This window comes from Poecilia reticulata, linkage group LG22, assembly GCF_000633615.1.
Source record: "Poecilia reticulata strain Guanapo linkage group LG22, Guppy_female_1.0+MT, whole genome shotgun sequence".
Classification (NCBI taxonomy): Eukaryota; Metazoa; Chordata; class Actinopteri; order Cyprinodontiformes; family Poeciliidae; genus Poecilia; species Poecilia reticulata.
Window position 1 is genome coordinate 9289214 of NC_024352.1, and position 13553 is coordinate 9302766.

A 13553-nucleotide genomic window follows, 5' to 3' on the forward strand; every position below is an offset into this window, starting at 1 on the left:
CTCTTCTAAGGTAGAAGATAAACAAAGAGATGGATTTTTTAGTTATATAGGGTTAAAATGTCTGACAGTGAATCTAATTTTGCATGTGAAAACTCAAACCTTATTAATATTTCAGATTTTTTTTTAATAAATAGATTTAATATAGTTCAGGGGGAGCTGGAATTTCCATAATCATGAACAAACGTATTTAAAATAGCTTCAAGTTTCTTTCATTACACCTCACACCACCTATGAGGAAGCTGCAGAGATGCAGAACTGGGGAAGACGTTAACAGAAAATCTATCAGCTGTGCGCTCCACAAACCTGACCTTTCTGGAAAAATGGCAAGAATAAAGTCATTGTTGAAAGAAATACATCGGAAGTTCAGTTTGCAGTTTGTCATGAGCCACATAGCAGAGACAGCAGACATGTTGAAGAAGTTACTCATGTTTTTCTGACATGGACAACACTTTGTGTGTTGAAACTATTGCCCCATCACACCCTAAACACACCATGGTCATAAATGATGGTGGAACAGGGGAGCTGGTCAGAACTGATGGGAAGGTGGATGGCGCTAAACACGGCAATAAAAAACTATTAGAGGCTGAAGGATGAAAACTGGGGTCGAGGTTCACCTGCGTGTGGGATAATGACCCTAAACATGCAGTCAGAGCTGGAATGGGATGATTAGCATTATGCAATATGACCTAGTCAAAGTCCACACCTACATTCAATTGACAATTTTTAAGAAGACTTGCCCATTGTTCAGATTTGAGACTCTAGAAGAGAAACGAACCCAGAAATGTTGCAGTTGAGTGTCTTTGTGTTGGCCTGTTACAGAAAATCCCATTGAAATACACAGACGTTTTTCTACTGCAAATGCAAAAAACATAAGTAAAAGCAATTGTTTTTGCCATCTTTATAAAAAAAAACAAGAATACATAAACACATGTACTTAGACACAGAAATGTTTTGCAACATAAGAATGAGTCATTTTAGCTGTTCAAAAAGGAGTTTTAAAAAAAAATTCCCACCCCTGTAAATAATTCTTCAATATAAGCTTATGTCAAAATACATAGTATATTAAATCAATGTTACATACATGGTTAATGCTCTGCTTGTTTGGGTTGTGAGTTCAGATCAGTCCTTGACGACCCGTGTCCCTGTTCCAGCGATCAGAATAAAATGGCTGAATTACAACCTAAGGATGCAGTCATGTTATAATAAATTCTGCTTATGACCTCATGGCTTGATTTGGATGTTTTGAAGCATAGATGCATCTAAAAGCTTACATCGTTAAAAAGAGTGTGCATTTATCGGATCGTTTATCGTGATAAATTTCTTCTAACGGTAAGAATTTTGATTTATTGTTGTCACAATAAATTCCAATTAATGATGTTCAAAACCCCCCAAAACTGTCTTTATTGTCAGGGTTGATAGTTTTACTATTTTCTCCACTGTTGTTCAATCAGAGCATCAATAAATGCCGATACATTTGAAAATACAGTGACTGTGTGTGCAGGTTAGTGACACAAATCACACTCCTTTATGTGCAATTTAGATATTTTTAAGATATGAAGTAGGGGTGGGAACGTATCGCAGTCATTTATCATGATAAACTTCTTAAAATAATAAAAATTGTGATTTATTACGGTCATAATAAATTCATGTTTAAACCCCCACAAAACCATCCATATTGTGGAGTTTGAGTATTTTCTTCCAATAAGAGTATCATTACATGTCCATTCATGTAAAAAATATGATTAAATGCAGTTGCTGTGAGCCATTTAGTGACACAAATCATTCTTTATGTGAAAAGTATAAATAGTTCTTATCGTCACTTTTATCGTTCTCACAAAATATCGTGATAAAACCTCCGATCCAAATCGCCAAACCCTCTGAATCTTCAGTGAGTATCCAATATTGTTTTGTTTCTGAATTTCGTTCATCTATAAATAAATTTACACTTATGCTTTTCATTGTTGTTCCTATTTTTTTTATTATTCACATCTTCCCGTAATCCCCCTTCTCTTTTTCTAAACAATTCTTCTCTGCTCCAAACTCCCCGTTGAGTTGCAACCAAAATAAAACATTAACTTCACGGACAAATGAACCAGACCAAGTCGAAATTGATTTCGCAGAAGCTTTATTAACGAGCAGTCTTTGCAGCAGCAGCGCTCACCTGGCCCTCTCTCTACCACAACCTGCTTAATGATTCCCCCTCCATCCACAGCGGGGCAAAGGCTGCGGCTGTAACGCGACAGCAGCCAGCTGGAGCCACACGGAGCGGCAGCGCACAGGCGAACTCCTCATCCCACCAGGCTGTGATGCGCACGGGTGACGCCGCGCTCCTCTAGTCCGCACACAGACAGGCGCAGACTTGGCGTGGGATCCGACCCTGCTGCGCCTCATCTGGAAGAACAGCGTCGGGGGAAAATCCCGCAAAAACCGCGACTCTCTCCGTGTCGTGTGCGAGTGAGAGAGAGTGTGCGCGCGCGTGTGTGTGTGTGTGTGTGTGTGTGTGCGCTCGGGATTTTTTTCTTTTTCTTTTTTTAATTTTTTTTTTAATAGGCGATCGTTGTTGAGAATAATCCGTTTTTTAGGTGAACGTTTCCATCGGAGGAAGAGAGGGGGGTTTCTGGACTTTGCAGAGGAGACGAGCTGCTCAATTCCGACAGATAACCAGCAGATATAGGCTTTAATCGGGTAAGAGCGCGGATGTCTGCATGCGTGCATGTCGTGTTGGGGGTTTTATTCTTCTTACATACAGCCGTCAGGGTGTGTGTGCGTCTCTGTGTGTGTGTGTGTGTTGTTTCTGTGTGAGCGCATGATGTTACATGGGAATGAATGGGGATGGAGGAGAAGGCTGGCTCTGAGGCACCTGCGCATCCATAAAAATAAAAAAAAAGCCTCTGCGCTCCGCCTGCAGTCGGCTATTCGAACAAAAACAAGACGGAGGCGATTTACAGCGCGAAACAATAAAATGTCGGGCGGTTGAAGATAAGCTAATTGGCCTTTAAACGCCTCCAACGTGGCTCTGCGGAGGCTGCGAGGGAGTTGTGTTCGCATGCGTCAAATATTTATTAGATTATTACGAACAAACAAAAAGGTGTGTCAGGTTGTGGCATTTTTCATGCCTGTCGCTGGGATGAGCTGAAAACATGTGATGGAGGGGATCTGGTGGGAAAACGCTCTCACTGCGTCGTTTCCATCGGAATGCAGCAGCGCCTCCCCCTCCTCCATCTCCCTCCCTCCTCTTCGCTCACACAGGAGGCGCACGGCTCTAATACCATTAACTCATTTGTTATTGCCCAAAGCGCCAAAGGGGGAATACGGCATCTCCTGGCACCCAGTCTGGCAGGAAACACGCTGTTCCCAGCTGAGGCCTGATCAGTCATGATGGGGTTTTTTTGTGTGTGTTTTTGCTTTGTTTTTATATTCTGATGATGTAAAGAGGGAACAAAAACGCCGCAGTACGCCGACCTCCTTGTCCAAATTGTTCCCGTCCTCCAGATGCAAACTGTTTGTCCTCAAGGTCATTCACGGCAGCCCAGCTTGCGGTTCAAATAGCGGATCCGCGCAGCTGCAAGTGGCCAATAATGCGGGTTGGAACTGGCTCTGTGAAGCGCAGAGGAGGCTGAGCGTCAAAACGCGGGGCTTTGCACTGATTTTTTTTTCTTTTTTTTTTGTTGGCTGCGGCGCAGTGCTGCTGCTGCTGCTTGTTGTGAAAGGCCCGAGTCAACGCAGTGCAGAGTGTGGTGGAGCTGTCCAGAATGCTGCTGCTGCTGCAGAGATGTGGACCAACATTGATCCATACTCCACCAACTTTTGAGTCTTAATTTAATGTCTCCATCAAACATAAAGTGAGGGAAGAAATAGCCGACAAAGTGTTCAGGAGATGGAAGTATGGTTCCAAGATATTTACAAGTAAAAATCTGAGTAGTGTGGCATGCACTTGTAGTTGTTTTTTTTTAGAACCATATAATAGACATATAGTAATATCATAGTTCATTATGAATATGCAGACCTTTAAAAACCAAAGGCTGTACTGAAGACTTTGGGAAGAAGCAAAATTAGCTTTAAACCAATAATGATTAGTTTAATCTTTAACTAATAAAGATTAGCTTAAAACTAAATTAAGAGTAATTGGTCTGTGCTCAAGAAAAAGTTTGAACAATCTTGACAACAGAAGTCAAGATAAAACATTTATTTTGAGAAAGAAAAGTTTTGCTTAATAATTGGCTGAATTAGATATTAATAACCTTTTGGAAAATTGACTCTTAAATGACCAGCCACAGCCATGAGAGATATGATTTAGACGTCCATCTCACACAAGATGACACCTTAAAACTGAAGAAACCACCATTTTGGAAATCTCTAAGTCCTACAGAATTTATAAGCACCATTAATAGTAGTAGCATTCTGCCACGACCGACTACAGAATAGCTTTCTCTGTTTGTGTTGCAAAAAGTAGAATCAATATCAGCAGAGCGTTTACTTTTTACCAATAGCATTAAGCTAACAGACACCATTTAGCATGTTTGTTTTGGACAATTTTATAATTTAGTATGAAGAAATGAAAGGAAAACTTTAATATGACAGAGTAAGCTAACGCAAGCTAACATAAACTAACATGGCATGAGTAAAATGACTATCATTGCGTTCTGGGATGAACAGTTTTTATTCCAGTCTCTTTGTTCCCTGTTCCATGTCGTTTCAGTCCTTCATGTCTGGATCCCAACACCTTTATGTCTTGTGCCTAATTCCTAATGGCTTTCTTTCAGCAAACACTTTTTCTTGTCACTCTGTCACAACGGCTAGATTTGTGGGAGTGGTCACCAAACAGAAATACTGCCAAAACGTTTTCCTACCTGAATCGTTAACCTCTGCAGCTCCTTCATAGTAACCAGGCCGCTTGGCTGCTTCACTGGTTAATGCTCTGCTTGTTTGGGTTGTGAGTTCAGATCAGTCCTTGACGACCCGTGTCCCTGTTCCAGCGATCAGAATAAAATGGCTGAATTACAACCTAAGGATGCAGTCATGTTATAATAAATTCTGCTTATGACCTCATGGCTTGATTTGGATGTTTTGAAGCATAGATGCATCTAAAAGCTTGCATCGTTAAAAAGAGTGTGCATTTATCGGATCGTTTATCGTGATAAATTTCTTCTAACGGTAAGAATTTTGATTTATTGTTGTCACAATAAATTCCAATTAATGATGTTCAAAACCCCCCAAAACTGTCTTTATTGTCAGGGTTGATAGTTTTACTATTTTCTCCACTGTTGTTCAATCAGAGCATCAATAAATGCCGATACATTTGAAAATACAGTGACTTGTGTGTGCAGGTTAGTGACACAAATCACACTCCTTTATGTGACTGGTGTCCTAAAAGAACACATTACAATTAAATGTGTTTTAATTGTGTTTGTGGGACTATAATAGCTGTGACACACAGTTACAGTCATACACTAACCTATAAAAGACGTAATAAATAGCTCTTATTGTTATTGTAATCACTATGGTTGCACAAACTATTGTGACAAAACCTTAAGTCGATATTGCTCAGCCATACCCTTAAACAATATTTTATGTTGGTTTAATGTATAAAAATCCCAGTGAAAGACATTGGGATTTGAAGCTGTGACATGACAAAAAGCAAATGCATACATTTCCCTTCTCTGACCCCTGCATCCACACATCTAAATAATATCCGGCTGTCTCATTAGTTTAATTATGCATCTGCCTATTCTTGGCCGTCTTATGTCATTTGCCACATCATGAGTCAATAATTCATGAACGTGGGGCTTCAGAGAGGCAGCTGGAGCTGTCGTAGCTGCTGCTGAGTGCCTTCATCATGTGGTTAACAAACTAATCTGAAGCTGACGGCACACCGGACTGTCTGCAGCTGGTTTTAGGCACAGCGGTACTCACAGACCACTCAGTTATAAGCCATATTCCCCACTGATCCAGATTACAGCAAGCCCTGCTGCGCGCTCCTGCGTGCCCCCACCACCGTCCCCTCGTCTGTGTGGACTCACTGCAGCTGTGTCTCTCTTACGCGTAAGCGGAGGCTTTGTTGTGACTGTCATCGGCGTGGGGACGGTGTTTGCAGTGGAAACTTGATAGCAGAGAGCGATCGAACGTTTTGGTGAACTGGATCTGCTTTGACAGTGATGATCCAGGTCACAGCTTACTGGGGGCCCGGAGCCTGGCACCGGCAAAGGGCCACGGAAATAGAACACGAGCATCATGGAACTATCCGTGCTTCCGTCCAAGAAGAGGATCGAATCAGTTTATAGTTGGTATGACTAAAAGCTGAACAAGAGTTTTTCCTTTTAGAGCTCACTAATGTGAAATGTTATTAGACATAAATACGTAAACGAGTACCACCGCATTCACCTTGTGTCACATTACTCACAAACTGCAACGGATTTTATTTTATTGGTCTATTATTTAGAATAAAAGACCAAACAGGAGTGCACAACTGAAGCAGATTGACAGAAAATCTAAAAAATGTGCTGTGCATTTGAATTCACTTCACTTCCTTGACTTCAAAACCCTTAAATCAAATTTACCGCAACTGTAATTTGTTGCAGTAAATTTGATTTAAGGGTTTTTTAGTAAGTGCAAAATGGATTTTTTTGCACTTACTAAGTGCAAAAAATCATTTTGCGTGTAATTAAATCTTACTGTAAATCCAGCTAGACAAAGTGAACTCTAAACTCTGAGCCATGTTTGGGAAAACCTGTTCTATTTAAAGCTTTCCACAAGCTATGTAGGGAACACAGCAAACATATGGAAGAAGGCGCTCTGAAATGCCTTGCCCAAGAGCACAGGGCAATGAAGGCAATGAAGTTTATTTGTACAGAACGTTTCAGCAACAAGACCGTTCAAAGTGCTTTACACCATAAAAACATAACAGAGAAGCTATGAAACAAGCAATAAACATTACATTATGTCAAAAGAAATCATGAAAATCATCAAGCGAATGCACATCAAATATGTTGATCATTGTTCCAGTTACTAGGAATCAAAGGCAGCTCTAAACAGGTGGGGTTTTAGCCCTGATTTAACAAAACTCCGTATTTCAGCTGTTTGAAAAAGTTTTCTGGAAGTTTGTTCCACATTAGTGGAGCATAAAAAACTGAATGCTGCTTCTCCATGTTTGGTTCTGGTTCTGGAAATGCGGAGCAGACTGGAACCAGAAGACCTGAGTGGTCTGGAAGGTTGATGCAATAAAGAAAAAACATCTTGCTGGGGTAGGAAGTCAACATTTTCTAACTGCAAGACAACCAAACCCCAGCTGTCCGATGAACCAGGACGTATCGTCGCCCTCAGGACATCGTCTCAGGCAGTGCTAGCATGGGAAGAAGGATGTGGCTAGATTCAGGGCAATCCTGTTAGAGCAGGTTTCTTAAACTCCAGTCATCGACGGCCCTGCAACCTTTACACACCAATATTCTTCAACATGTGAAACTCAAATATACAGCAGCACTTTGGACCAGAGATGGATCTGAAAGTTGTAGGACACTTGCCCTTGAACGCTGGTGTTCGAAATAAAGTGTTCCAGTCTCAGGTGTAGGTAAAAGGAAGTGTGAGAGTAGTCTAGCCTAATCCGAGACACAAACCCAATTGAAAGTCTGTTGCAACGATCAAAAAATTGTTTGCAGATGCTCTGAGCTTGAGATATTTTCCATATCTATAGATGTGCAAATCTGGTAGAGACACACCCTAAGAAACAAGTAATGAGTGCATCTGCATAAGAGATACAGCACTTTGTGTTAGTCCAAAAATGTCGATGTAACACAATGAAGTTTGTGATTCAAGTTCAAGTGTTGTGGCTTTGCAAAGCGCCATAGTGCGTGACTTTAACTGCAGTTCAGTATTTTAACAGCAGGTGTTTTTGTGTTTGATGTTCTGTTGCTGTTTTTCTGACGGCGTGTCTGTCAAGGTTCAGAGTCCTGTTCCCCTCACTGTCCTCTACAGGGCGTTCTTGTCTGCCTTGTTGCAGCAGGAGTACCACTCCAAAAACAACAGAAATGCAAAGGCAACACTCAACCCTGACATTAACGGCAAGTTCTTTTACCACAGGAATCATGGGAAAGCAAAACAGCAAGCTGACTCCTGAGGTGATGGAGGATCTGGTGAAGAACACAGAGTTTAATGAACATGAGCTGAAACAGTGGTACAAAGGCTTCCTGAAAGACTGCCCCAGCGGCCGGCTGAATCTGGAGGAGTTCCAGCAGCTCTACGTCAAGGTTTGTGTGACCCGCACCGCTCTCTCGCTTCCTCTCACCAAAATCCACGCTGGTCAACTCATGACACACCTCTGTTTTCATACGTGCACAGTTCTTCCCGTACGGCGATGCGTCAAAATTTGCACAACACGCCTTCAGGACCTTCGACAAAAACGGAGACGGCACCATCGATTTCCGAGAGTTCATCTGCGCCCTGTCCATCACTTCCCGCGGCAGCTTTGAGCAGAAACTCAACTGGGCCTTCAACATGTATGACCTGGACGGTGACGGCAAAATCACCAGAGTGGAGATGCTGGAGATAATCGAGGTGAGGGATTATCGAGTCGTTAAGCCTTTACCCATCAGGGGACTGGCTGCGTTTTGTCCATCCGTCTGCTGCACACCTTCAGAGCAGCAATATCACACACACACACACACACACACACACMCCCMCACACACACACACACACACACACACACACACRCACGCACGCACACACACACACACGTACACACAGCGCTTCGTTGTGGCAAAGCTTCAGCTGTATTGAATGTCTTGATGCTATTTCAGGGAACACAATCTATAAGATGAATCTGATCTGTGTTGGTGATATTGGAGAGTATTGACGAATCCAGCTGGGATAAATATAGTGTTTTATTCCAGTCATATCAGACACACCATGTGTTTTCGCAAACTAAATTTAGCATTTAGTCTGCCGTTTTTACTCAGTTCATATTTCTGCAAGTCTGTTTTGTCATCAGCTTGGCACTTATATTTTTTACGTTGGCAGAACTTCCCTAATTATTTGCGGACAAGGAAAAGTAAAGAAGAACAAATAAGGACAAAAGCCTTGATTTTATAGAAATTATAACAAAATTTGGAAGTTATATTTACCAGGTAGTTTGAAAAAACAGCAAAGTGGAGTCTCTTCTGACCAAACCCTACATGTTTGTGTTTGTGATGGTGGGACAGAAAACAATTTTGTCAATGCTTCACTCCTAAGTCAGTTGGAAACACCAAAACAAATCCCAGTGTTGGGAAAATAACACTCATAAAATAAGTGTTCAGTGTAGCTCTTCAGTGTAGCATCCAATGCTAATCTTCAAGTCTTTTGTCCAGTGGGTAAACTTTATAAATATCTGTGTCGCATGCTTTTTATTCCCCAAGGAAGCAGGAAGTTATGTGTCACAATTTAGAAGGTCCTAGACATTCTGATTAACTTTTAAAAGTCAAGCATAAATTTCAAAAAGCTTATGCTACATTTAAATTTTAGGGGTCGTGCTAATAATGAGTGTTTGCTAATATTTTATACTGCTACAATAAAAGATTATTTTATTTCAAGGCTTTTCGTCCATCGTTCACAGAAGAGTGAATAAACACGACAGAGATGAGCGAATGACTCGTGAAATTCAAGTCGAGTGACATCTTCATCGACAGGGAGCTACTTTTAACTCGTCCAGGATTTAGGGAACAAAACATTTGTTTTTAAAACTCTTTCCTCTGGTCCCACAGTTACATCACCTCGCTTGACAAACTCTGCACACGTTTTATTTAAGCACGTAGGCCTCCGCCGCATTAGATAACAAAAGCACACTCCTCGGCTAATTTTCGCACTCCCTCTCACCCGCAGGCGATCTACAAAATGGTGGGCACCGTGATCATGATGAAGATGAACGAGGACGGCCTGACACCGCAGCAGAGGGTAGACAAGATCTTCAGCAAAATGGATAAGAACAACGACGACCAGATCTCCCTGGAGGAGTTCAAGGAGGCGGCGAAGAGCGACCCGTCCATCGTTCTCCTGCTGCAGTGTGACATGCAGAAGTGAAGCTGCATCCCTCACCCCACCTAAAACCTCCACCCCCCTGTCCCCCACTCCCTCTTCCTGCTTGCGCCTCTTTCTCTCTAGCCCCCCCACACCCAGTCTATCCACACACACTGGACAGCCGCACACGTTTTAATGTCTCATTAGGTTCTCTGCCATTTCCACAGGGAGAAGGAAAAAAGAAAAAGAAAAAGAAAAAAAAAAGAAAAACAACCCATAATAACATAAAAGAAAAAAACAAAATGCTTGGACTATTTTTCAATGGACTCGCTTCTTGTGGTCGTATGCATGAGAATGTCAAAATGCAGAATAATTTTGAAAAATAGCTATAAGATATCACAGATTTCTATTTCTAAACATGCCAACGTGATTCGTGCAAAGTGACCCTGTACATTCTCACCTCTAGCTTGTATATCAGTGGAGCACTGCATTCAGTTTTGTTTCAACAGTATTTAGGAACCCCCTTCCCCCCTTTCCCGTCTCCCAGTGTTCACCGCTGCAACTACTGTATGCTTTACATGATAGTAACAAAAACAATAATTCCTATGATAATTGTAACTGTCTCTACTATCCAGACTTGTTGAGCTCTCGGAGAATAGAAAGCGGCTCCCGTCTGTTCCAGATGTTCTCACTCAGTGGAACCGAGAAGAGTAGGTTCTTTGCATGCATATATTACGTGTCGAGAAAAAAAAACAACAACAAAAAAAACACTATATAATCTCTTACCTTTTTTGCATCTTTAGGTGGCTATAAAAAGACAAAAATCGGAAATTCATTTAGTATTGTTGCATGGGCTGTACAGTATGTGACGCATTCTGTCATTGGTTCACCCCCCTGCCCTCCTCCCAGTAATGTGGGAGCATCCCCACTCCTCCTCCCCTCCCATTCGATTAAGCATTAGTATGTGATACTTGACTTGTTGGAAAGGTGTTCGGGTCAGTGGCGCCCCAAAGAGGGGGGACAGGGGAGTCGTGGCCCCCCTCTTAAAAAATCCTGGCCTCCCCAGAGAATCATATTAATGTCATAGAAAGGAATAAAGTGTCTTCTTTAATGAAAACATAAATGTAAAACTCAATAAATAAACAACATAAAATATATAAGTAGCTATATAACATATAGTAGATATTATATATATATAGTTGGATTTTTTTCTTTTTTTTTTTGTTGTACCCCCTCCTAAAATTTTTCTTGGCCACCCCTATAAAATTAATCTAGGGGGCGCCACTGGTTCAGGCTGCAGCTGTGGATTGAAGAGCTTTAACGTCGACACGTTGCACCGTGTTTTGGCTTCGGTGGCTTGTATGATGAGCAGAAATCTACTCGTGTGTGTGGACATGATTTTTTTTCCCCCTTTTCTTTTGATCACGTCGTACTGCTGCCCTTTTAGAGGAAAGGTCAGAATCCCTGCCATCATCAGGTGCAGTACTCCAATTAATTGGCTTCTTCTTTTTTTTGTCAGGCCGCTTGTTTTGATTTAAACTTGAAGAAATAATAATAATAATAATAATAATAATAATAATAATAATAATAATAATAATAATAATGGTAATGAAAAAAAAGGGTAACTTTAACTTACATATCAACATGTTTACAGAAACAAAGAGCACTGCGAAACGAGTACATTCTTGGCTTTTGGATTCGCTGCTTGGGGCTCGCTCTCAAGGCTTAGGGAGCTTGTGAGGGTGACTCCACTTCCAATGCAGCCAAAACAACAATAATAATAAAAAAAAGCCTCATCTATGTTTACTGGACACACTGCATTCCTTTGTGTAAAACTTTTTTGTAAGGAGAAACTTTTTATTGAAAGGTGTCATCTTCTTATTTACCTGTCTGCAGCGATCATTAAAGATGCGGGAACCTCAAAGAGGCGTTTGATGGAGTTTCTTACACTGTGAGACGATCGCGTTTGGCTACTGCCGAAATGTTTCTCTTTCCGATAGTTTGCACCTCTTCCCCTCCTCTGCCCACCCCTCCACCCCTCTCCTCTCCTCTCATGTTAGGCTATGCAAGCATGGACTGGGAGTCTGCTTGTTGTCCACTTGCACAAGTGGAAGTTGCAGAAGAAGCTTTTCATAGTTTTTTCTTTTTTATGTCTGGAACATAAATGAAGCCAACCCCCACATCTTCAGTGACTGAATTATTTCTACATTTTAGTCCAGATTTATTCTCCCCCACCCCTTTATTTTTGTCGAGTAAATGTTTCTATCAAATATGAAAACTCATTATAACAACTGACTGTATTCTTTTATACATGTGGCATGTGTTGCACCCAAACTCAGTTCTGTAGTGTTTGAAATGAATAAACCATCGACAGGCTTTTTGGAAAGACACAGGCTGGTAGGTGGAGTTACTGGGTCTGCACTAAAAATCCAAAATAAAGAAAAAAACAAAAACAATACTAAGACTGTGGATTGTTTCAACTCAATTTTGATCAGAAACATTCTCACAACATGATGCTGCCACCACCATACTTTAATGTAATTATTGTTGTTAATTTTTCACCACACAGAGTTTGGCATCCAAGTCAGAAAGGTCAATTTTGGCCTCATTTGACCTAAGAAAATATTTTCCCGGACACAGATTGAATTATAAGTTTGATTTTATTTACCAATTACTTCAACATGTTTGCACTGGGTTTCCTTAAAGGGCATCACAGTAAAGTGGTTACGGTGATGTGAGTACTTCTGCAAGGCAATGTGTGATCATAGAAATTTGAAATGAAGCTTTCATGTGTGGGACCACAAAACTGGGTACAGCCACGGCTGAAGAATGCCAGAGCTAGCCCTGTAGGAAAAAAAAAAAGTCTTATAGTCAAAACTCTCAGTCAGCCATTGAGAAATGATTGGTTTCTGGAGCTGTTGAAGTTTTAAATGTTACTCAATCTCTAACGTTTGTCCGTTAAGTACATGTAATGCGCCAGTTCGACGCAAGGAAGCTTACCGGAAGTTGCTTGTGTTGCATTTGACCATCCTCCACTGCGAAAAGAGAAGAGTTGAGCAGAATGCAGGATATTAATGTTAATTCAATGTTAGGAAGTGTGACCAACGCGGACTGAAAGACTTCGTTCACTTCCTCCGCTGCTGTTGCTAAGCTAATTCTAAAACGGCAAAGAAAACTGACGTCATCTGCACGTCTTCTGCTTCTGTTCGCTGATTGGCCCGACTGAAATTATACCGGAGAAACCCACTTCAATGGGAGAAAGCCCAGAGGGGGAAGTGAATGGACCTTACTAAGCTCCGCCCCGAAACACTCCTCAAAAGTCTCACGTGACTGTATGTCTCACAAACAAAGCCTCGCGGTGCTTAGTTTCTATGTGTAATTTCATTTCGACTGACTCTCTGCAGAGTATTTCTGAGTCGATTAGTGTAGCATTTCTGCCGGACAATGGACAAGGGAACCAACAAGTTCATGTCATCTTTTTTGGACGACATCAAGGTGTTCGAGCCACGCGATCCCTCCAACATTGTGCGAGTCACAGCTAAATGCTACCGGTCGATGAGAAACACTG

The 13553-nt window shown here is 41.4% G+C and overlaps 1 protein-coding gene and 1 long non-coding RNA gene across 2 annotated transcripts; one reads left to right on the top strand and one right to left on the bottom strand.

Annotated features, from left to right (window-relative positions):
* Positions 1-2167: 2167 nt before the first annotated feature.
* vsnl1b (visinin-like 1b) lies at positions 2168-10795 on the top strand. The gene is made up of 4 exons (XM_008399046.2): positions 2168-2685; positions 8074-8240; positions 8332-8547; positions 9851-10795. Exons 2-4 carry the CDS (start codon positions 8079-8081, stop codon positions 10046-10048), a joined length of 576 nt encoding a protein of 191 aa, XP_008397268.1. The 5' UTR covers positions 2168-2685; positions 8074-8078; the 3' UTR covers positions 10049-10795.
* A 403-nt stretch (positions 10796-11198) lies between these two features.
* LOC103458348 (uncharacterized) lies at positions 11199-13395 on the bottom strand. Its single transcript, XR_532569.2, has 2 exons — positions 12986-13395; positions 11199-12829 (listed from the first exon to the last, which is right to left on the bottom strand). It is a non-coding gene; the product is annotated as an uncharacterized LOC103458348 (long non-coding RNA).
* Between the last annotated feature and the right edge of the window lie 158 nt (positions 13396-13553).